This window comes from Melozone crissalis, unplaced genomic scaffold, assembly GCF_028551555.1.
Source record: "Melozone crissalis strain CALT ecotype California unplaced genomic scaffold, PUWL_Pcris_2 ptg000005l_1, whole genome shotgun sequence".
Lineage (NCBI taxonomy): Eukaryota > Metazoa > Chordata > Aves > Passeriformes > Passerellidae > Melozone > Melozone crissalis.
Window position 1 is genome coordinate 65,346,705 of NW_026535783.1, and position 22,776 is coordinate 65,369,480.

The 22,776-nt window shown below is 37.4% G+C and overlaps 1 protein-coding gene across 3 annotated transcripts in view; it reads right to left on the minus strand.

Moving 5' to 3' along the window:
- The window catches only part of FER (FER tyrosine kinase), a 164,513-nt gene that overhangs the window by 122,508 nt on the left and 19,229 nt on the right, over positions 1-22,776 (minus strand). For all 3 annotated transcript variants that reach the window (XM_054281976.1, XM_054281984.1, XM_054281991.1), the window contains 3 exons: positions 19,609-19,782; positions 16,154-16,253; positions 1,240-1,423 (listed from right to left, as the gene is read on the minus strand). In XM_054281976.1, the coding sequence (XP_054137951.1) occupies positions 1,240-1,423; positions 16,154-16,253; positions 19,609-19,782 (458 nt within the window). The remainder of the gene's footprint in view (positions 1-1,239; positions 1,424-16,153; positions 16,254-19,608; positions 19,783-22,776) is intronic.

The following is a 22,776-nucleotide window of genomic DNA, read 5'->3' on the forward strand; positions in this document are numbered from 1 at the left end:
TATTAATCTATACTTTTCCAGGTCTAAAAAACTAATTCACCTGCAAAATTAGGGTTATTGAGGAAGATTTGCTTCACAGAGGTTGTAACACTAAGCTCTACACCTGAAATCAGCATCTCTATACAAGCACCAAAAAAAAGTTAATATAATAGAATCATTTTCCAATACATTCAGAACTCACAAAAAAGTCTATGTAGGGAAAAAAGTATTTTCTACAGGTTTTTACTCCAGGAAGAGTAAAGATAAGTTTCAATAAGCTCTTCTTCCATCATAAATTTCCTCAGTTAATTATTACAGCTCGTGATTCTAAAACAATAACCTGAATTAGAGCACACATATTTAACTCTAGCCTTTTGCTGTGATCTTACATATAAAATTAAAAGGACCATACAGGGAGTACTACAAAGCTTTACTTCAATACCAGCCCCTGAAACAAAAAAATTAAAATGTTACTGCACAGGGAAGCTAATGATGCCTGCACCATATAAAGTGTGGAGTCCCCAACTCTCCCTCAGTTTCTGTGCACTGAAATAAAGATGAATTCTGAATTCAGAACAGGGAAGACAATGAACTAAAAAAGAATATTTCACATCTAAATTAAGAACTTACAAAAAAAAGCTAACCACCCCTTTTTTAACCTAAGACAAGGAGGCAGAATGGTGGTTACAAACCAGAAAGGAGGGCTGAAAGTCCTCACTATCTGTTCTCAGATATCACCACTTTGCATGTACTCTGTAATGATGTAAGAATGATCTTTTAGGAAAGAGGTCATAGTATTTTTAAGGGGAGACTCCTTACAGAGAGATCAAGTTTACATAATTCTGTTAATCCTCCCACCCGTACCATTAACTATGCATCCGATTGTGGCGCTTCCACAATCACTTTCAAGACAGTTGGGCAGTTTAAACCAAACTCGTTGCTGGTGGAATTTCATAATAATGACTACCAGAGAGGCAACAAACTTGCTATAGTCTATAAACTGAAGGAAAAGTCATGAGCTCAAATATAAACACCGCAGTCAATCTGTAAGAATTTATAAAAAGATGGTGTCTTGTTGATAGGCTTAAGTGAGCACTCACAACCACTGTATATATCAATTGGACAGACTTTTTTCAACTGTTATCCCCTGATATATAAGTAATTAATCACAGTTTCTTATTTTCACCTATTCTTATAAATTAATTAGAATACTACACATAGAAATTTTACAAGTTAGAAATATTTAAGAATACATCTTACAGGGCTTTAATCATTTCTTCTTGCATCTTCTGTAGTGAATCAAGTAACAGAGGAAGTGTAGTATCATAATATTGGTGCTGATGTAATTGTGCTCCTTTCAGCGCCAACACATACTGGTTATGCAACATATGGAGTTTCATAGTGGCTTTTTCACACCGATCTTTGGCTTTCTCTGTCTCCTTTCCTGAGAGAAAACAAAACAAAAATGGTGACATAAAAAGTATACAGGCCTACAGATGACACACCTGGTAAATTTATGTCAGGTTTGCCTCTTTATCTGCACTAATTTCCAAGGTACTTCTATGAGGAAGGTAAAATCCAACCACTTCCAGATAATTAGTATGATCAAATGTCTAGGTTTTCTAGTTAATAAACTTCATAAGAAAAAAGGTTATTTTCTTTGAGCAGAAATGTAAGAATTTCTTATCTAAAAGTATATAAAAACCACAAGTATAAAAATAATACAATATCAACAACAAAGAAATCTCGGATTTCTATCTCAAAGCTTTTCTTTTATTTGCAAAATCATATTTTTAGAAGAGAAAGCAATGTCCTCCTATACTAGATGCACTAAAAATATATTATTTTTTTGTATTCAAGCATTCCTATTGCTACCTATAATCCTAATAAAGCAATGATGCAGTCAGTCCACATGAGCAGCTGAACCCTCACACTGTTACTCCTGCTCAAAATGCCCAGCTTCTCTCCTACACCCTAACATTCCCCTATCCTGATCAGGATTGGCTCTACAGCCCCAGCTTTGCACCACTGAGACTGGAATTCCTCAAGCTTAAACTGACAGGACCAGCTGACAGCTGAATTGCAGAGCTACAAGGTATTTCATGAGGTCACCTATTCCATTCCTTGCCACAGTAACTGCACAGCTAGGTGAAGTATGTTATCAACACTTTTTCCATCACAAATCCAAAATTCAGCCCCGCAACAGCTACTGTGAAGAAAATAACCATAACCCCAACACACACATAAGCTTTTAATGACATCCTTGCTGTCTTCTTGATATTTACCAAGTATCTCATTACTTTTTCAGGAACTAAGACCATTTTAAATTATTCTCATATCTGCAAATATCAAGCACAGAGTCACAAGTACCTGCACAGATAAATATATACTACCTCAAGCAATCTAATTCAGACTACTCCATTTCTTAGAAACTTAAAATAATTTATGTAAGTAAAAACATGTCTACTACCCATCACAAAGCGGCTGAGAAAAAAGAAAATGTAAGCATTCATAGCTAAGTGGCAAAACAGCTGCTTGAAAGCAGACCTTGAAGAGCTGTGTCATATAAGGAATACACAAGGGACTGTGAACTCAAATAAATCAAAACAGAGCAACATTAAAGGCACACTAAAAAGAAGTTGAGGGAAAACCAGTAACAAATCCTCTTACATATACATTGGAGTCAGCAACCTTGTCAGAAAAAGTAAACAACAGTCACCATATAAAAGGAGCTGGTACAAGAAAAGATTTTTTTTTGCTTCTGTGATCACTACCCCAGACCTTCAGAGATTTCCAGGATGAAATATTACTTCGTGAAAGAGTCAAAGAATCTCTTTTTTCTAAGCTGTCAGAAAAAGAGGCTGTTGAGAATAAATGAAATGAGAACAAATTATGAGGACTGGATGGTGCTTAGCTTGGAAACTTCAAAGGTACTTGAGAAAGTTTTAGCTAAAATATTATGATTAGATTATACAGGAGGATGTAGGAACTCAATGGAGTGTCCTAGGAACATCAGCTGGACTCTGATAGATGAGGTGATGAAGACGATGATGATGATGCTGTCTGAAAGTAGCAAACAGGGAAACCAAATGTGAAGAACTGGAATAAAAGCTGTCGTAGTTTGACACTGGCCAAATGCCAAGCACCCATGAAAGCTGCTCCCCCAACCTCCCCTGCCATAGCTGGACAGAGGGAAAATAATTTAATGAATAACAGAGATGGGCAGAGAGAAAATAAGTTAAGGAAGGGTTCTTGAGTTAAGGAAGGGGAAAAAACACTCCAAGGGCAAAACAGGTTCAACTTAAAGGTACAAGGTGAATTTATTACTAACAAAATCAGGGCAGGATAATGAGAAGTAAAATAAGCCCTTAAATACACCTCTGTTCCCCCACCCCCTCCCTCCTTCCCTCCAACAGTGGAGGGAGACAGGGTGTGGGGGTTTTGGTCAGTCCATCACCTGAGGGGTTCTTCCCCTCCTCAAGGAGAGGAGTCCTTCCCCTGTGAGGCCATGGCGTCCCTCCCATAGGAGACAGCTCTCTGTGAAGTTCTCCATTGTGGGTCCACTCTCACGAACAACAGCCATACTGCACCTGCTGCAGCATGAACTCCCACCATGGGCAGACACTCCTCCCAAAACTGCTGTGGCATGGATCACTCCAGGGGGTGCACTCCTCCAAGGACAGGCTGCTCCAGCCTGGAAGCAAGGGCCCTCTCTCCACTGGGTCTCTCCCTGGGTCACAGCCTCCTCCAGGCATCCACCTGCTCCAGCATGGGCAGCTCCCCCATGGGCTGCAGGTGGATCTCTGCATTCCCTGTGCACCCATGGGCTGCAGGGGCACAGCTGCTTCACCATGGTCTTCACCACAGCCTGCAGAGGAATCTCGGCTCCAGTGCCTGGAGCACTTCCTCCCCTTCTTTCTCCATTGACCTTGGCGTCTCCATGTTGTTTTCCCTCCTCCTCTTCTCTGGATAGGAAAAAACTGTGTCCCCTTTGTTTTGATTTTCTTCTTAAATATGTCATCACAGAGTTGTTACCAACCTCTCTAATTGGCCCAGCTTTGGCCAGCAGCATGTCCATCTTCAGAGCTGTCAGGGATTGGCTCTGCCTGACATGGTGGAAGCTTCTGGCAGCTTCTCACAGGAGCCACCTCTCTAGCCCCCCACTACCAAAACCAGGCCATGCAAAACCAACACAAAAATCTTGAGAGGTACTGATTAAAACAACAGTAAATTATAGAGTGAATATTTAGAGAGGTGCACATGGGTAAAGAACTATTCCAGTTTAGTAATCTAAATGCACACAGAAATGAGATCTTGGGGTCAGTACAGCAAGGTTGACAGAAATATGAACTCAGTGTTTAGCAGTTGCTGAACACAATGCTATTTAGCAACGGAGTAGACTGGGTTGTTATGCTACTGATCAAATCCACTTAAAAGTGTGAAATCTGTTGACCTCGAGAAGAATATATCTGATGTGCAAAAGGTTTAGAAAAGGGCATTACCATCAGAAAGGTGGGAAACAAGACAAACACAGGAAGAGTTACTGCAGTGAAGGGTCCTGAAGCACTAGGAGTCTGAGAAGAAACGTGTAAGAACAGACACAGTTAACAGATCTGCACAACCACTTTCAATGTAAAAACCGGACATTTTATGAGATTATATGGAAAGAGTAAAAAAAAAAAGACCTTCTTCAATAAGCACACAGCTGACCTATGTTTTCTTCTGGTAAAAGTTATCATCAGCAAAAAAAAAGAAACTTACATGGTTTAATAGTGAAGGGACAAGTATATGTAAAATAGAAATAAAGGGAAAAAAAAATCCTGAAGAGTTACTAAGAACTAGGACAGCACTTCTGACTCAGAACTCCCTAGGTAACAAACTACCATGAAGCCAAAGCACGTTTCTATCAGTTTGTACTCTCCTATGGCTCTCTAGACACTTGCTACTTCACACCACTGTCAGCTGCATTTCAAACACAGATTAATAAAAATCACTTTAAAAGGATACTATGTCTTTCATTTAATTGAAAACAATCCAACTGCTGACCTAATTTTGTACATGGAAGGTACAGATTTCTGACATTACAATTTATCTGAATTACTTTGTGCAACAAAGACAAAGCCCATCTCCAGAGCTGTCATCCAGAGAAGAATTTTTCATGTAGGTATGAATGAAACAATCCACTTTAAAAATTTCTGTAGAACTGTTTTGGAGAGATAACATTCACAAGGCTATCTTAAACTTTAGCCAGACATAGTAGGTTTTGTCTGTGGCATATCATCAAAACTTGTGTTTCATATGGAGACTAATTCCCCCCCCCAAAAAAAAACCCACAGTATTTATCAGTATTTATTTCTAAATGAAATACAGACAATTTATAAGGGAAAAAATAATTCAACACATGAGAATAACATTCCAGAAGTTAAATATCCCCAAATATGCATGTCTGACATCAGCACAACAACGTAACAGGAAGGTAAAATCCTATTTTCCTATCTGCCTTAGGAACTAAATTCCTCCTGTATGTACATTATTCCTGACCAGAAAACCTCAACTAATTTCAGAGTATCATACAGAAGTATCATACATACTTTTTTCAAATACAGTAGCTTACAGAGTCAACCTGGTCATCTTCAGAGTAAAACATAAACACCATAAGGTCTTTCTGGAGAAGGAAAGGTATGTGGAGCATCAGGAAATACTGGAAGGTGACTGAAGAGAGTTTGGAAGGGAAAGGAACAGGTCATGTACAGGTCATGTACAGTAGAGGATGAAGACTGGATGAAAAAGGAGAGGACAAAGCTATTGGAAGCCAAGGCTGAAATGTTTTGCTTGCCAGTCCACGCTGTTCAGGAAGCCAGAAGAGTCAGGCAAGGTGGTAGCAGAGGCAAAAATGCTGCAGCATTTCTTGGGTTATTTTGTGTTTGCCTGTTCATACTCAAGGATCCCCTGGGTCAAATATTCTAAAATTATTTCCATATGTCGTAGTTTAAGAGCTACAAGTTGTCTATGCATGTGTTTAAAAGACCTTCCTTATCAGTTTTCTGCTTATGAAATATTAGCACATCTGAAATCATACCATGTACCATCAGGCTTGTGACCTGTGAACTGCAGCAAACCACCTTCAACAGCTAAACTAAACTGAAAATTTACACTAAAATTATCAAATAACTCACAATTTAGTAATACTACATCTCCTTCAGAATAACTCATTAGCATCTAAACTATCTGATTTTCCCATCTGTTCTAAGGACTAAACACCTTTGCTACACATTATTCCTCCAAAGAACACAACTAATTGTGACATAAATCAAATTATCATATTCATTCAACTTTAAATTAGAGCCTTGGATGTATATTTAATTCAGGGAACATAGTTACAGTATTATTTTCATACTGTAATTTATTTTTTAAAGTAGCAAAATGCAGTGAAGCAGCATACACAGTTGTTCTACATGTCAATTAGCACAGACGAAAACATCCAATTTTCTTTATCTCTACAATGAATTTCATAAATAAATATAATTATAATTCTACTGCCATCAGCTGTTGACAAAACTGTTTAATGTTAATAGAAACTGATGGGTATACAATATGTCACACCATAAACTGTACTGTGAAGCTTGCAAAATTCAATTATGGAAGTTTTATATTTACAGAGAAAAGGCTGGCATTCTTTTTCACTCATTCTGGAGTCTAGTATTCCAATTTCTAATAGAAACTCATTTAAGATTTCACTGCATACACAGCCATCCAGGAAAATAATGTTTTAGTCTATTTTCAATTAAAAGGCAGATTTGCCAATCCCAAATTCTTGCAACCATAATTGTTAGACTCTTGTGGCCTAATAATCACCTAAAATAGAAGAAAAAATATCGGATGGCACAAAAAACTGAGAAAAATTTTAGCTCATAATGTTAATCTTTTTTTAAATCAGCATCAATGTACAGTCCAAATGCCTCAGGGAAGCTGACCTTAAGGAAATAAACAATGCAGACAGAGAAAGTTTTCACACATATTTTGGCTTTAAAAGAAATAATTATGCCAGTGAGCTCAGGCTTTTCCATGTTTTCCCAGGTTTTCCAACTCCTTCCAGCTAGACCTTCATTCCGAAGTGATGACAAAGTATTCATAAAAGACTCAACAGAGATCATTATAAAGGCTTAGCTCACAACAGACAAACTAAATTTCTAGATTTATAGTCCCGGTACTGAAATGTGACCTTTGGCTTCAGCATACAATGAACGCCATCCCATGTAGACATACCAATGACACATTACACAAGGCCAGTTTTTAACAATTAGTTAATTTATTTTCAAAAGGAGCCAATGACACATCTGATGTCACAATATATGGTTACATCCCTTCAACAGAAACACAGTGAGAAACCTTAAATTGTAGGAACAGACAAACAAAATGAAAAACAGGACAAGGTGACTATCTACACAAATAACAAGAAGGAAGAAAGTCTTTATACGTAAATAAAACCGTGGCTAAAAATCCACAGAAACTGAGGACTAAAATATATGTCAGGAGCATAACCATGTCTTGTAGTTCAGACACTGCAAAAAGCAAATCCATCCAAATTTCTGGGAATAGGTTAAGTACAGGGAAGAGAAGCAAAGGCAATGTCATAAGAAATGTGGGCAGCAATGATGCTGCCAGGGGAAACCTGGACAGTACCAAAAGTGACTACAGAGATCTAGGGGCAGACATGAAAAGCACAAGGGATCAGACTGTGTCCTCCTTAGTCCTGCCAGGGAAGAGAAAAGGTGCAAGGAGAGCACTGACAATCCAGGCTGGTAAGTAGCTGCAGAACCAGTGTCAGCCACCTGGGTCTGTATTCCACAACCATGGGACCCTTTTTGCAGACCATCATCTGCTTGAAAGATAGGAAGCCCCTTCCTAAGCAGAGTAAAAGTATTTTTGTCAGTAAGATGACTGACCTCATTAGGAGGGCTTTAAACTAGTAACTACACAGGATGGAGAGGGTGACCTACAGTCCTGAGGAAGTAGACTGCTAAGGAAAGGGCACAGTAAGACGGGAAGGGATCAATCACAAAGAAAACAAAACAGGAGGTGCAGGTGGGCAAGAAGATCCCTGCAAAGCACCAATGTGAGAAGTCCCATAAATCCTTTCCAGGACCTCAACATGCTGGCATGACATTCCTGTGTATTCCTGCATGCAGTGTGGGTAATAAACATGGTGAGTTGGGTGTCTGTGCGCAGCTGTAGGACCAGGATGCTGTCAGGAACACGGAGGCAGAACCAGAGCTATGCAAGGTAGAGTTCAGTCTCCTGGGGAAAAGCAGTCCAGGAAGCCAAGGAGACAGTTGCTCTTCACATGAGAGAGCAGCTGGAGTGCATGGAGCACTGCCTCAAGATGGATGAGGGGTGACAAAGGAGTGACCCTGTGAGTTAGGATTAAGGAGGGAACAGGTGAGGTCCCACAGAACACTAAGCAGCTTGGCTCCAGAGTTGCTGCAATTTTCTGGATTAAAATCTCACTAAGTATCACATTATTTGATTTCAGAAAATTTTTAAATGGAAAAAGAGGAGAGAATCAGAGATTTTGCTATTTTTCTTTTTTTTTTTTTTAAGGAAGTATCAATCTTCCCCTGAACAAGTATAGAAATCTTGAGCATGTAATAACTTTTAAGACAGAAAAAAAACCTTTCTTCCTCAGTTTGATTTAGAAACTTTTATTTTTGTAAATACCAGCACTAAACTATAAAGCTGACAATGCATACAGTGATCTACAATGAATTTCCCATTCTTTAGGACTGCAGTTTTTCAATAATTTTCCAGAACTGCATTTCTTTCCATCTACACATTTTTCCAGCATTTTCAACAACACAGACCATTCCTGAGTGTTTTGCTGTCTTTACATTTATTTATCAATACCAAAAGTCCAATACAGTCACTTCCTTATTTATTTCAACTTTGGGGAGACACTTTTCACAGAGCAATATTTAATAGTGCCTGGAAAACAACACTCCATTACATTATTTGCTTACATTATAGTACCAAACACACTGAACACATTCTTTACATGCATGAATGAGATGGCTGTGGCTTTCAAATAGCTCTTTTTCTAGAAACATATTTTTTTAACACAGTAAAATATTTTTACAAGAGAGAATCATAAAACTTGACTCAGCTACTCCACAGACTGAAACTGGAGTGGAACAGGGTCTTCATCTCAATTGAATTTTAGTATGGACAAAGCACCTAAATTACAGCAAGTAATTTAAAAGCCTAGATATGGTGGGGGGAAAAAAGACTACTTTTATACATCAAACCAATGTAACAATGTATACTTACGTAAATTGATTCTAAACACAGTACATTACACAACTTACAGTTAGTCCTTGAGAAAAAAATAATTGCACCCTGCTTTTGGAGGCAATCTTCTACTTCTCCAGTTCTATTTCCTCATAGTTTGTTCAATTTCCCAGATTTTTATTGTGCAATAGGAAAGACACAGGTTGTAGAACTTGCTCTGGAATTGATTGTTCTGTACTACCCACTTAAGCGATTTCAGGACCTTTCTGATCCAAATTAATAAAATTCCATATTTCATACTATAATGCTAGAAACATCTAAATACCATAGGTGATTATGAAAATCACTTCCTCATACAATAGTTCTTATTGATCCAAAAAAAAAACCACCAGTGACATGACTTTTGAATCATTTGGACTCCCATACTGAGCCCAACTTCACTTCCCTAAAACTAGGCTAGGATATTCCAATTGGAAGGGACCTACAAGAATTACAAGGTTGAACTGCCTAATCAATTCAGGGCTAGCAAAAAACTAAAGCATGTTTTGGAGGGCATTGTCCAAATGTCTGCTAAACACTGACAGCCTTGGGGCATCACCCACCTCTCTGGGAAGCCTGTTCCAATGTTCAAACACTCTCTCAATGAATGAATGTTTCCTAATGTCAAGTCTGAACATCCCCTGGCACGGCTGTGAGCCCTTCCCATGTGTCCTGTCCCTGGATCCCAGGGAACAGGGATCAGCACCTCCCTCCCTCTCCACTTCCCCTCCCCAGGAGGCTGCAGAGAGCAGTGAGGTCACTTCTCAGCCTCCTTTTCTCCAAAATGGACAAACCCCAACTCCTCAGCTGCCCCTCACTGGACAGCCCTTCCAGCCCTTCCACCAGCCCCACTGCCCTCCTCTGGGTGCAGCCCAGCGCCTTCACACCCTTCCTCAAGTGTGAGGCCCAGAAGTGCTCTCAGTGCTCCACGTGAGGCCTCACAAACACTAAATACAGAAGATTATCCCACTGCTGATTCTCTGTTTGTGCTGTGTTTGATGCACCCCAGATGACATCTGTCACCCTGCTGACAGATGTGGAGTGGGCCATTCACCAGCACAACAGGTCTCCCTCTGCAGGGCTGCTCTCCAGCCACTCCACTCCCAGTTTAGACTTTTAAATATTCCTATCTACAAAGCAATTTTTATGCAAACTGCTGCCATTAAACTAGGACAGCTTTCACTGTCAGCTCTGTCTCTGGAAACATGCTCAGAAGTTTAGTGGGTGACCAGCCTTATCATCATTCTGCAAAACAAGAGATGCAAACAGAGTGGTCTCAATTAACACAAGTTTTACAATACCAAAATCACAAAGACAGAAACAAGACAGGATCTTCACCTTCAATCTCAAAGGTCTTCCTCCTTTTTATGTCTTGCAAGATTGTTACATTAATCTATTTCTTCAACAAGTATCACTTACTCCTTTCTCCACTCAACCAGTTTCTGGGAAGAGGATAGGTTTCTCCCAATTATGACTTGACAAATTAATGACTGAAAATAATAAATAGTTTTGTAATGGGAAAAAAAACCCCAAAATTATTTGTGTATATTTAAAGAGTTCAAATTTACAGAATACCACATCTAAACTTCTGAGTAAAGAATCAGTTCACCAAAGCTATCAGCGTAATCATAAGTAAGTAACATAGCATAAAAATATCAAACATGAATGTTCTATATTTTGAACTGCTGTCAGATACTGTCAGGGCAAGCTATTAAGCACCTCTAGCCAATTCTCGGCCCTGTGCCTGCTGGTCTGTGAGGAAAGCACCTCCTGGTGCTGCATGTCTGTGTTAAGAGGAAACAGCATGTCCAAGCTGGTCTCACACTCCATAAGAAGTCACCACAATCTCTTAGCACTCCCCGGGGTTTCCTGCTCTAGAAGCTTTATTTTACACAGAAAAAAACTACCCTACCTCTTGCAAGCAAAAGCACTGGTACTAAATATGTGTTGAAACACTTGCAGTAGAGCATTAATTTTAAATCTATGCAGGCTGCTGGCCTCTGTAAGACAAGACCAGTTCAGCCAGTGTTACTTGTTTTGTCTTAACAATACGAGAGTTTCAGTCAAAGCTGAGCTTAAAAAAAAAATCGTACTAGGAGTTTCCCTCATTGCAGCAACAACTCCAGGCAACATATACCACCAGGAAATGTAGCTGTATAATAACAATTTTAAAGGCATCTGAGAATGAATGTACCAGCCACCTAGTAAGTATTTTCTGACCACTTGGCCATTACAAAGAATAGTAGGACAATAATTTGATATAATGAAAGCTTTCTAACAGCTCCCTTATTTATCATAGATGTGAGCTTATGCTGCTGTGAAACTTCAGTATGTGCCACAGAAGTCACATCAATTCTGAAGTATTAAATAACCTGAGTTGCAGGGAAAACATTCTTACAGCAGAAGCAATATGGTATAATCTGGTAGGTGTACACTTAATATTTCTAGGCTTCTCTAAATCACAATGTTGTCAGGGAACACAAGCCTAGAGAAATGTAGTGAAATATTCTTTATGCTGCTGTAGCAGCATAAAATGAAATTATGGTATTAAATACTTAGAATCCATGTATTTTTCCTTTACTGTTTATTTCAGACTCACTGTGTCACGTAAGAGCACTGCAAAATATTTTCTACATTCAATCAGTAACGAACCAGGAGTAAGACTATAATAAACACCTGTAATTAATGTATTTACACAAAAACTGTAGTTTTTCTAAAGAGTATGTTGTATTAAAATTCAGTATAAACCTCCCAAAGCTACACTGGCTCTGTTCCAACTTGCAATATTTACTGATATATGACAACTCTTTCACACTTCAACATCTAACACCAAAATAAGCTACAAAAACAGATGCTGAATTTTATTGATGCACTTCAACTTTTTTAGAAACCTGTAATGAACTGAGTAAATTATTGTTTCATGTTATCATTATTTCCTTATTTATACAGCAGTAAGTAATCCTTAATCAAAAGGTTCAAGGATGAAAATATTTGAAACCCCCATGGACACACTAAACTATACTTAGAGATGCACAATCCTGCAGAAACAAAAATAATTGTGCAAACAGCAAACTTAAGTGGAAGCAGTTAATCCAACCAAATGAGATTCAAAATGTAATGAAATATCTGAAATATCACACTTGATATTTACAGTTGTCCTACAGTCTCTATTTTGTATTCTTAATACATCATTCATTAAATTATTTCAGAAGATTTGTGACTTCTTAGGTGAAATCATGGTTTTTCCATCTGGCACAAATTTTGGCTTGATGCGTTTTTCTACAGCAGCAACATCGGCACACCACATTCTAACCACCTTGTTACTCAGCATCACTGATTAGCACAGCCCTGTAAACGCAGACTCATATACACTCTGAGACTGTTACTCTGGACTGCTGTTGGAAGATGTTCACACTGTTTTTTTGTCAGTATCACACACACAGAATGTTTCACAGGGCTGTCAATTTCATTAAAGAAAAATAATATAACAAGCTCTTGTCTTATATTTGTTCCAAAGACCCCTGCACGCCTTATAACTCCAATGACCCAGTTCTGCAAAGGAACATGCTCTGCATTCCCACTACACATACTTTGTGGAGTTTTTTTAACAAAGCTTTCTAATCCTGAAGAGAATACTGCATCCAATCTGTCCATAGAGTCCCAAAACCTGAAGCACGCCTCATTTAAGAGGCACTGGACTAGTTCAGCTTGCTGACTTCATCTTCAGCTTGCTGCCTGTTATCTCTTACCATGCATTAAAAAACGTAAGAGCGAATGTCTGGGGGAAAAAAGGGCAGAAAATTATCTTGCAAATGACTAACATCAACCAGACTGCCTGACACTTGGAGCCTCCATGCACAAGAAAAACCAACCAGACTGCATTTGTGATTCCTATGGTAATCACTGGTCCAGAAAGAAGCAGCTATGCATGACTTACTGGGGTAAGGGCTAGAACAAACAAAATAAATCAGTCATTTCTGATTGAGCCATTAGGCAGACACTGGTGGCCACAACAAGGCAGTGCAACCCAGCCCAAGGTGGAAGTGGCAGTCAAGTCTCAGTGGTGCTCCCTCTGCAACACAACAGTCCCACTGCTTCCCTTGGGGCACAAGCAGAAGCAGTGCTAGCAGAGGGTTCTCCAGAACAGCTCCTGGGACACAATCTCAGATGCTTTCACCTCCCTCCAAATCTCAACAGCACAAAGTCTTCCATAATGAAGCTCCTGCATTCCTTCAGAAACCAATTCCCTTTTCCCGACCAAAAAACTATCCAAAAATTCCCACCACATGCTTTACCCATTGCCGAAACACTAACAAAACCTGTAACTAACCAGTATTATTATTCAGTCCTTAACACTTACTAATTTTTCCAATGGTCCTCCTAGTGTTTTCACCAAAAAATGAAAACACCTGTAACCCTGCATCAGGGTGCCACTGATTCAAAGGGACTACCCACTTCATGGTGCAAAGTATCACACACAGACATTCAAGTTTACCTGAGACTACTTCCTGATTCCAGAAAATCATATCACTTGGAAAGTGATGTTATGTACAAACTTTTAACTGTACAAACTTTGCCAGCCTTTACCCTTATCAGTTAATATCCTCTACCATGTGTGTTTAGCCCAGAGCTTAACATCACTTTTAATAACTCAACTAGAAAACCAGGAAGCAACTGTCTTCACAAGCTGAAGAACCAATTGTACCTCTTTCACTATTAGGTCTAATAAACCTACTCTCTCACCAGAAAGCAGCTTTGCTATTCTAAAACAAAGCAGAAAAAGTTACTACATTTCAAAATCACTACTCTTGCAAAACAGAGACATTTGTCAGACTACTTTGTGTGATTTTCATTCTTTTCCTGGGGACCAGCTCGTACAGGTGCTGCACGAACTTGCACGTAACCCCCAGGGTAAAGCTAAAATTCTATGTCCTAAGAGGCAGTTTTCCCCTTTGCCTCCAGAGAGACAAGGCCAGTCACTGTCTTAAAGACTTGTACAGTCCTTTCAGAGGAAGAGATTCTGTTTAAAACAACATTTTACATAAATGAACCTGGGTGGGCTATTTTAACACATTACTTGCAAGAGCTGATGTCAAAAGATTTTCATTTTTTGTTTAACAAAATTGTTTTCAGCTTATTTTCAATACTTATTTATGCCCTCCCACTGTTCTGGTAAGCACTATTTCTTCTCTTGTTTTCAATAATTCTTCAAATTCTGAAAGACTGAAACAGTTTGTACATTAACAAAAGTAATATATCTTAATAGCACATAATGTGGATAAGCTTAGCTTACTGAATAAAGAATACCTTGTAATGAAGCATTGTAATTTTAAGACTTCCCTAACTTTTCACTTCACCAGCAAACCAGCTTGACAACGTACAAGCTCAGAAATACCATGACTTAGAAAAATGCAAGCAGCCCAGCTGACCTGCAGCTAATAAACTGTAGTAGCTCATCAAATGCACAAGTATTTATAAACAGGAACAGAGCCTGGGATGGAGCAGGAGAGAAGCAATTCTGCAACTTCTGGGAGAAAAATACTTTTATGGGCATCAGTGTTCATCAAAGAAAGATTTTACCAGAAATTAAATTAAGTATGAATTATATAAGACAAATATTAGATAAAAGCCTGAAAGAGAAGGTCAAAGAAAACCATAGGAGATATGTGTCTTAAAAATAATTTATGTTTGCTGTCTATCTGAAGAAACATTTATTCAGTTAATCAAAACCACATCAAAACATCACAGCTGCTGACAGACAAAACACTCCTTTATTCCAGTGGGAAAGTATGGTGCTTCAGGAATAGAGAGTGACCAAATTAGTAACAGGAAGAGAAGATAAAACAGGCTAAAAATAACATACTAAGATCCGAACATCCTATTATATCTTCCATGATAGATACTACATATTGCAATGCTAAGTAGTTACTTGAGAATAAACCAAGTAACCAAATTAAGTTACATACAGAAAACATGGAACTGGATGAAACTGACATCAAAGTATGCATTTTTATTTTTAAGTGTTTATGAACTTCAGTAAAAGAAAAAGAACAGTAAAAGTTCAACAGTGCTAAGCATAACTTCTTATCTCCTGCTGTTTTGTCCAAATTTGAGACAAATTTGGAAAGAAAAATCTCTCCTCACTGAGAGCTACTATACTTGTACTACAACAGAACCAAGAAGATTAACTGTGATTTAGACACTCATACAAAACCTTAAGATGGATCTTGGAATCGCACTTACATACTGCCAGTCAGTTTTCACTAAAGGAAGAAAATAAAATCTAAGAAGGACACATAAGAACTACTATTAGCACAATATTTCAATACATAATAGAACAACGGCTCTTTTTTATCTCATCATTCAAGCACAATTCAACAGGAATCAAAATCCATGCAGATTGAGCACATCACTCCCTAAAAAAAACAATCTCTGGGTGCAAATGACTTATTTTCCTATTTTAGATGAAGTTGACAAGGGTTTGATATGTTACACTGACAAGAACTGATGCTGATGCCACTGTAGCAACAATAACAATTCACAGACAAGTAGGCTGTAGCTACAACACAGGTGAGACCAGAGTCCATCTGAGCAATTTCAGATTTCAAAAATATCCACTGAAGGAACGCTACAAGAACTTAGAAGAATCACCATTTATATTTAATTAATTTTTAAGAGGTTATACCAAACATACATTATGACAATCAGCCTGGTTTACTTAAGATACTAAATTATTTTTTATATTGTAATCAAGCAGCTCAAAATAAAAAAAATTACCTTATTTCATTGTCAGAGTTTTAGCAGATTTGAAAAAAGCACTAATAAATATACAAAATGAAGTAAATCATACCTTTAGCCACAGCTTCTTTATACTTTTCTTTGGCAGAATTTACTTCCTTTATTAGTTGCCTGTAGCTAGATTTAAGTTTCTCTAGTTCTGTCTTTGTAACCTTTAAAAAAGGGAAATATTAAAAGCATTAAAAATACTTATTCTCACCACATTAAAAAAAATAGCATTAGTAAAACAGAATTAACAGAATTTATTATCCAAAATAAGGATGCTACACTTTCTACTGGATTGAGAAAATCTTAAAAGGATATTACATGTTGCAAATTAAATGGTGTACATTACATGGCGTGAAATCAAAATCAATACATGCATGTAATTAAGTAAGAGGCCCGAGACACAAATCCCCATTCACATCAATGTAATTAAAAATATTTAGAAAATCCAGCTAATCATCAACAATATTCTATTCCAATTACAAGGCAAAAAAAATCAAAAAGATGCTTAACAAATCATACTGGCTTAGAATGTCCTATGCAAAGGAAGGAATTTCTTTTGCACCTAATAAAAAGCAAAATTTTTAGACATTACACTTCCTACAATTGACTAAGAACAGTAACTTGGCATGAAACAATCTATCAATGGTAAAATTTAAACCCTTAAAAGGAAAACCAAACCAATAACAAACAAACCCAAACAAAAACCCAACTACAGAAGCAACTAACCAAATAAGAAACATCTACCATGAAACTGAGCACTGAAAACAACATTTTTGATCACAAAATTAAAGTTTTCTCTTCTTCCGCCAGTATTCATTCAGTGTATGACAAAAGTAGTGCACTGTTCAGAAATAATCCCAAATAATGAACTTGCAAACAAAACCAGCCATCACAATACCAAATCCCCTACCATATACTGTAAGAAAAACAAAAAATTCCAAGCAAAAAAAAAATCTAACAGAATAACAGACATCAACTGAAAAATCATGGAAGAGAAATTATTAACTACTTTTTATGGAAGTGCTCCTCTCAGTGAATGTGTAGAAAAAGAAATTTGTTCTACTGAAAAATTGTTTCTCTTGCAGCTCGCAGGAAGAAGGCTGAAGTTCACCATTTTCCCTTTTCTTCATGATGCAAGGCCCAGATAACACTACTTTCATCAACATCTGAAAACTTTCTGAAATTCCTTAAAGATCCAACAAAGTGCTGTCTACAGCTTCTATTTTTGGGCCAACTGTGCAATATTTAATTTGAAGGCAGAACCTTTTCCCCACATCAATCACATATACTCATCTCATATTTCTACAATCTGTTAATTATACACATCTGCTGTTATTATACACCAATAGAGGCAATATAGGAGAAATAATTTCATGACAATTTAAAGACATCATCACAAATGGAGAAAAAGATGCAATTAGGAAGTAATTAAGACCTAAATAATAATTACAGCTTCTCTTACAGAAAACCGAAAAATAAAACAGGGCACTAGCATTAGGAAACCTTTATAATAACTACATTATGATTCTTAATCTAGATTGTGTTTTTCCAACAGATAAAACCAACACCAAGAGCATGTCTGTTCCCAAAGAACACTTAAGGAATTAAGACAGTCAAGGATTTCTTTAAACTCCATTTTTATTTCAAAAGGTCTTACCCAGCTAATTAGCACAGTACTCTACTTTTTTCCCTTCAAATTTCATAAAGAAAGAAAATTATTCAACATCTTAATGGAAACTGGAATAAATCTACCAGATACAAGTCCACTACATTTGTGCAAAAGCCATGTTATTTACTATTCTTAAGAATCTGCCCCATAAGATTCCTCACTGTAGAGGTGTCTAGAATAAGAAAGGACGACATACATCCATTTCAACTAAACATATTTTTATGACATCTTATCCTAAAAATAGGAGCGGCACAGACACTGATGTTCACAAACTTTGCATACTGTATTGAGATATAATTGGCATTTTACCTCTGCGCATAACAATCAGAAATAATACCACAGAACATCAGAAGTCTTTTGAATTTCAGGGATTCATTCTTAGAGTGCTCCAGGTACACAAAACCTTGAACAGTGTCAGCTAACAATAGGAGAATGCTATTCAAATACTTCTTTGCAAATTCAGGAAGAGGAAAAAAGAAAACAACCCCAAAAAACCTTTAACCAAACAACAATGCAAGCTTAATCAGCAGGATGCAAAATACTTTCGTGGCTATGCAACCCATAATAAAATAAAGTTAATATGGTTTGTAATAATCATTTGGCAAGTGCTCAGTATGCATTATGGTTTTTTGGAAAAGTCTTATTTTAAAAAACAATTTTATAAGAGGCTCTATTAGAGTTTGGCCTATTAACAGAAAACAAAACATTGCATAGTCTCTTTTCAAAGTATACCTGAGCTTATAGCACTCTTACTCCATTCAGCCTTTCCTTCTTATCTTTCCTTTTCTCTTTCTGCAATTCTTTATAACTTCTATTATTTCTAACACATGCTACCAGCTTTTCCTCTTCTTCCATTCTGACTTTTTTGAGGTGCACCAATTCGTAAGTAGCAGTAAGTGGTCATTTGGCTTGAAGTTTTATCAGATAATGACAGCCTACTGACCATGCATCAAAAAAGACATCCCCATAGTCCCTTCCCGAGGAAGATGCCAGGATTCTAGCATTTTATGGAAGCAATCTTATTAGAGCCAATGTATTTAACTTAAAATAGTCTTAGTTTAAATACACAATAGCTCCAAATTCTTCTCAGAACTGACCCAAGAATCTTTTACTCATCAATCCATGACAGTGTTTTTGCTTTACTCAGATTTAAGTTTTAATTACACTACTTCAAATCCCAAATTCTCTGCTGGAAGGAAGAAGAAACAGTGCTTTTCCTTCTCTCAGTAGACCTTTCAGACTATTGCTCTGATTTTTGACATCTGTAGCTAGATTTCCCCCAGAGCATCTGAAACTGTGATTTCTGTCAGCTTTAGTGACAAGATACAGCACTTTGAACACAAGTAGGATAACAGACATGTCATGGAAAACACTCTGAAGAGTTTTACCTGCAGTCTCAATGTTTAGTTTACACCTGCTCTATATTTTAGAATAGAAACTAGAACCCTGTCCCCTCCCAAAAGAGTCTGGACTCTTTGAGAGCCAAGAGCACTCATTGAGAACAGTTTACAGTGCCCTGGTCCCATGAATGTCTAAAGTGGAATTAGAACAGGAAAATAGATGGAATAGAGAAGCGTCACACAAGAATTCATTATCCTCTACTAGAATAACGTTTCCAGTTCCATCTGTCTATGGAAATTCATGGAAGAAACCTTTCCATCTTTGCCTTATCAACTAGCAGGAAAAGAAAATCTGTGAAGAAAATTATTAAAATTTAAACTAAGCATTCTACATATCACCCAATACGCTTTTACCACAGCACGAACAAAACCCAAAAACCCCACTCTTAATTTGATATTTTTAAATATGAGAATTATAATCAACTTATCAAGCACAGATGAATAAAATACCTTGTACATCTCCGCTTCAATTTGTTGATGAACACCTACAAAACTCTTCTTAACTTGCTGCTTATCTTTGATCATCATTGTAAGCCTATGCAAGGGCCCAGAATTAAGATCCTCAGCATGTGTCTTCATTATTTTGCTCAGCTGTTCTGTTTGCTGTACCACAAGCAACCAAGACTATAAAAAAGTCAGAACAGAAAAGCACTTATTTATTTCAGCTCACAATAACCACACAATTAATAAGAACTGTGGGAAAAGATGCATCGCTGTTTAAAAAAATTCAGTAAAGCAATTAATTTTAAGCTTACCCAAATGCATTCCAGATCCTCCTGCAACAGGAAAATCATGCCTCAATCTCACTCATAAAATCATAAAAAAGCACCAGAGAGAAAAATGCAGTATTGAATATTCACCCTTCAGCATTGTCATAGTATTTCTCTACACCAAAGAAAGCACTGCAGCCTTATTTTTTTTAATATACCCCCAACATCCCTGAGAACCATGTTTCTTTGTCCAAACATCCTTTGTCCTCCAGTTTCCCCCCACAGCTGCTCTGCCCAAGCTGACTTCCACCTTTGTCTGAATACCTGACAGCAATATGCATTTGAGGGGTGGTGGTTTAAGAGGACACCATTACATCAGCTGCTTCACATAGCAGCATCAGTCAGACCACCAGTATCAAAGCACAGACACAACACCCATCTGTCACTGTAACCCAGCATCCTTCTGAACCCTTGCTTTAACAGCTTGCTCGGACATTCTGTCAGTTTTTAGGACAGCTTAACGTGCTGTGAGTGGCTTTGAATACAGATATACATCTACAGATAACAGAGACACAAATGTGAAATTAAACGTCAGTTCAAATAAAACCTTGGTTACCCTCAAGATTGCTGTCACACACTGGATTCCTTAAAGATAACTCCCTGACAATGAATGCTGTGTTATAGCTAAGATTTCAGAGTGGCTACATGCCACAGAGTTACAAGGTTGTGAAGACACCTAGCATAAGAGTTTTATTGGCATTTATCTTGGCTCTTAATCTGAGATAAAAACTTTAGAAAATAATATGTTTCTTAGCTTTGGGGTTTCTTTGTATCCTGCATACAAATATATATACCTAATATTTCCATCTCTACATGACAATGCTGCAACAGAAACTGGATTATTCAGAACAGAAGTCAATTGACTCCTCTACATACTGGACTATCTTTAACATTTCTTCCAGCTTGTAAATGTCCCACAGATTGGCACAGAGATATCTGGACTGCTTAAAGTGTGGTGTTATAAAATGTCAAGGCCTAAAGCTTTCCTGCTGTGGCTGGAGACCATTTCAGAAGCCATACTGCAAAGCTGCATAGGATAAAACAGCACTGAACACATGTGAAAAGAGTGGGCCTTTCTGGTTGCAGAAGAGTTCATGAAAGTGCTCTCAGAGGTGAAAATGTAGTTAGAATCATCCATTTTCCGCAAGGCTGATTTGTTACTGATGAAACAACTACTGTTTGAATCCTGAAAAATCACACCAAAAGCATTTTTCAACAGTACAGGTATTCTAAGGAAATGCTTAGTTTGTAAGTCACCAAATGAGCTTAAATAAACCAGAAACATAGCAATTACTTCCCTTTCTATAAAAAAAAAAAAATCATGTATTTCCCTGTTCTTCACATCACTCTTTCCATCAGGAAAAGGGGAAAGTGATGTTTCCATAAGGAAATATTAGTAAAGGGCGGTTTCTGTGCTGTGTTTTTATTATTTTAAATTAGGAGAAGGTGACATGAAAATGCTTCAATAACAGAGATTTATATGGGAAAAAAAAGCTGGGTGGGAACAGCAGAAAAAGTAAAGAGCATTTCCTTCCACAAAAAAATGACCATAGTTCAACAAATGCAGTAAAATACATTGTTGTTTGTTTTAACACTATTTTTCAGACATATACACACACAAAAGAGCAGTCTGGAAGCTGTTAAAAACACCCCTTTTCTAGCATTACCAGTTCCTGCTACCATGCCTTCCAGCAAGTTTGTTGTCTCCACATGAAAAAAACCAGAAGACAGATTTTCCCAAACACCATTTCTCTATAAGTGCTCATTGTTACTGTACACTTAGAGATCAAATCAAAACAAAACAATCAATCACAACAACAAAACCAACAAAACAAAACCCATTAAAAATTAAACAGCTTGCTATTGGGTTTTAATGCCACAAAATGCCAACTAATACCACAATAACAAAAAGAGGTATTTTATATATTAAAAGATGTAAGAAACTAGACTTATTTCCCATATTTCCATCATTCTTTGGTTCTGTAAAATGTCAGGAAGAGAGAAAAAAGTATCACAAAGGATTAAAATAAATTAGAATGAGATTATTAAATAATCAATAATTCAGGCTTTTTAACTGCCAAAACCAGTAACATAGTGTCACTACACAACTGCAAAATCCAAGGTGGCAGTGAAATTATAAGGCAAGCCCATATAAAAGATCAGCCAGTCCATATGAATATTTTTGCTATTAAAATGTGGAAAACAGAGAAAACATAGAAATCAGAGATGCAACACTGAAAAATTACACCTCCTTAAGAGAAAAAAAAAGGGAACGAAAATGATGCTGAAGGACAACTTGAGCGCCTTCATTCAAAACTATGTCAAAATGTTACATGCACACCTCTTTTCAAGGCAAAAAGAAGATGGCTTAAGTCAGATCTCCAGATTTTTTTTGATTTATCTGCTCACAAGAAGTGCTCATGTTATTAACAGGATCTGTCCTAGACTGAGATACCTATGTTAAGGGTAATGGCCGTTTAAACCTTATAATGTTAAATGCTCTGTGCCAATGAAAAAAAAGGGCAGTATTTCAATTTACAAGGCAAGAATTATTGTGAGGGAGGGAAGCAACAACAGAACGTGTTATACATAAACACTGCAGTTTATATAACAGTGCTGAAGCAGCCCAGCTATATCAGCACAGCCTCCAAGTCACACACAGCCACTTTAACCCTGTATACATCCATCCTGCCGCACAAGGAGCACTTCTGTTCCTAATGCTGCACCACAGCCATGTTTTTAAGTCATGGGCTGTCCAAGAAGCCATCCAATAAGCCCATGACATAAAAACTGCTTTGTCTGAAATTTAACCTGACCCAGAAAGGGTGTTTCCTGCAGAGAGAAAATG